At 37.0% G+C, this 2,151-nt stretch overlaps 1 protein-coding gene across 1 annotated transcript; it reads right to left on the bottom strand.

Moving 5' to 3' along the window:
- Positions 1 to 218: 218 nt before the first annotated feature.
- LOC149516526 (senescence-specific cysteine protease SAG39-like) lies at positions 219 to 1,728 on the bottom strand. Its single transcript, XM_089767296.1, has 3 exons — positions 1,437 to 1,728; positions 901 to 1,343; positions 219 to 811 (listed from the first exon to the last, which is right to left on the bottom strand). Exons 2-3 carry the CDS (start codon positions 1,331 to 1,333, stop codon positions 219 to 221), a joined length of 1,026 nt encoding a protein of 341 aa, XP_089623422.1. The 5' UTR covers positions 1,334 to 1,343; positions 1,437 to 1,728.
- Between the last annotated feature and the right edge of the window lie 423 nt (positions 1,729 to 2,151).

The following is a 2,151-nucleotide window of genomic DNA, read 5'->3' as shown; positions in this document are numbered from 1 at the left end:
AGCTGAGATGTGCAAGTGAGACGATAGTAGATAAATAATTTAATGTAATATATAATACACAAGTCATTCCTTCAGTAATTCCTTTTTCTTAGAAAATACAAGCACATAGAGGATATTGAAAGCAGACATCATAGTTCCTATTGGTCTCATGTTTGTTTTAAATATGTTTATATTACATCGAGAGCAGAATATATATATATAGGCTATGGTAATGAAGGTCAAGCAGTAGGGTAAGAAGCTTGCATTGCTATGCCACAAAGGCCTTCCTTTGCGCCAACATCTCTCTGCATCCTAATGTACCCTTCTTCACCCCAGCTAGTGCCCCAAGAGTTCTTTACTAACCAATACTTAGTCCCATCAGCATCCACTCCATAACCAACAGCAGCAACACCGTGATCTAGGTCAGTGCCACAATCTCCTGTAAATACACCACTTGAGTAGAACTGGAATTCAAACCCCCCAGCATCAATAGCAACAGAAACCGGCTGGTTTGCAACTGCCTTCTGTAATGCCTCTTCATTATTGGCTGGCACGTCTTCATGTCCATTAATATTGGCTGCATGGTTGGCTTCCCTGTTGGTATTGCATGTGCCATCAACTCCCTTGTAAGGGTAATTCGATTCAGTTGTGAGGCCTTTGTTTTTCTGGATGAATTGGTAAGCATCGTCCATCAAACCACCCTGACAGCCTTGATCTTCACCTTTGGTATCACAGTCAACCAACTCCTGCTCAGACAAGGAAACTAGCTTACCTGTTGCTAGTTTAGTAACCCCTTCCATGGCTGCCACAGCCGAAAATGCCCAACAACTTCCTGTATTTCAATCATACATCGATAGTTAGAACTAATAATTAGCTGGAAGAACCAAAAACCATTATTTCTTATAAAAACTTTGAACATACCACATTGGCCTTGGTCCTTAATAGGTGTTACAGCTCCTTTATTTCTCCAGTCCACGGTAGAAGGTAATGCAGTGAAATTTTCATATTTGAAAGTCGTAGCCTTGTTGGAACACATATGGCCCTTGAACCTATTTCGAGAAGCAATGAACTCTTCGTTTGTAAGATCTGCAAATTGATTGACACCGAGCTTGTAAGGTTTGTCATTGGCACTATTGAAAGATTCTATGCGAGCCACATTTTGTTTGAAAATATTGAAACGTCCCTCCCTCTCATTGTTGTCCTGGTACACTCGTCCATAACGGGCCATCCATTGCTCATGCCTTTCATACATCGATGCATCTTGAAGAGAGCGTGATGTGGCTTGACAAACTAAAGCACCAACTGTGAAGATTAAGGCCAAACAAATGCATTGGTACTGGCTTTTGTATGCCATGGCGGGGTAGCTGCTAGGATTGAAGAGTTGAAAATTGATAAGGCACACTAAAATTTGATGAATCCTTTCACTTATATAGTAAAAAATTTCCTGAATAACATACTTGTTTTAGGAACTTTGAGATCACTTCTTGCTTATCTTCGTGCCCTTGAAGATATTCTGATGAAGACTATTATCAGAATTGGTCTGATAAATATGGTAGAATGAATGGAGTTAATGTTCAAACTTAAATCCATGTACAGGTATAGTTTATAGACAGTTTTATCGTTAGTGATAGTGGTTTGGAAGGAGTTGGATTTTGTATTCAAAATAGCTAACCTCATATATATTAAGCCGAACAAAATTGGTGTCATCGTGCCGTTTCAGTCATGTGACAATTAAGGAAAGCTGTTCGTTAATAGTTTAACTTCCTTTGCTCTGAAGCTTTGCCTAAGCCTAGACTTTTGCTCTTCGGTTGAAAATTTGTCCAAGAAACAACGGAAAAACACACAGATAAATCAACCAAACCAAAATGCACTATAATTTACATGGCGCGGCCACTTATCTACATTTACGGATTAAATAATTGTTCTACTATTAAAAAATTTCAAGTACAATAAAATCTTTTTGATTGTTACTCAAAAGTGCAATAAAATTAGAAGGTCTTTCCTTCTAAAACTCCCAAAAGTATTATCTAATTTCTAAAGTTTAAAAATTACTTTTATCTTATATATATATATATATATATTATGTAACAAAATACATAAATAAATTTATCACACAAGCATCTATGTGAACAACTCTCTTAAATGATACGTAAGATAGTTTTTTAAAAAATA

This window comes from Durio zibethinus, chromosome 10 (genome assembly GCF_047325235.1).
Source record: "Durio zibethinus cultivar Kanyao isolate XHJ-2024 chromosome 10, ASM4732523v1, whole genome shotgun sequence".
Classification (NCBI taxonomy): Eukaryota; Viridiplantae; Streptophyta; class Magnoliopsida; order Malvales; family Malvaceae; genus Durio; species Durio zibethinus.
Note: the sequence above shows the minus strand (reverse complement) of the source record. Positions and strands in the feature narration are given on the sequence as shown.

What these genes read in the sequence shown, in the direction of transcription:
- LOC149516526 (XM_089767296.1), bottom strand. Translation starts at nt 1,333, where the DNA reads ATGGCATACAAAAGCCAGTACCAATGCATTTGTTTGGCCTTAATCTTC. An exon ending in TAAGGACCAAGGCCAATGTG is followed by an intron (nt 812 to 900) that starts GTATGTTCAAAG and finishes ATTGAAATACAG; the next exon opens with GAAGTTGTTGGGCATTTTCG.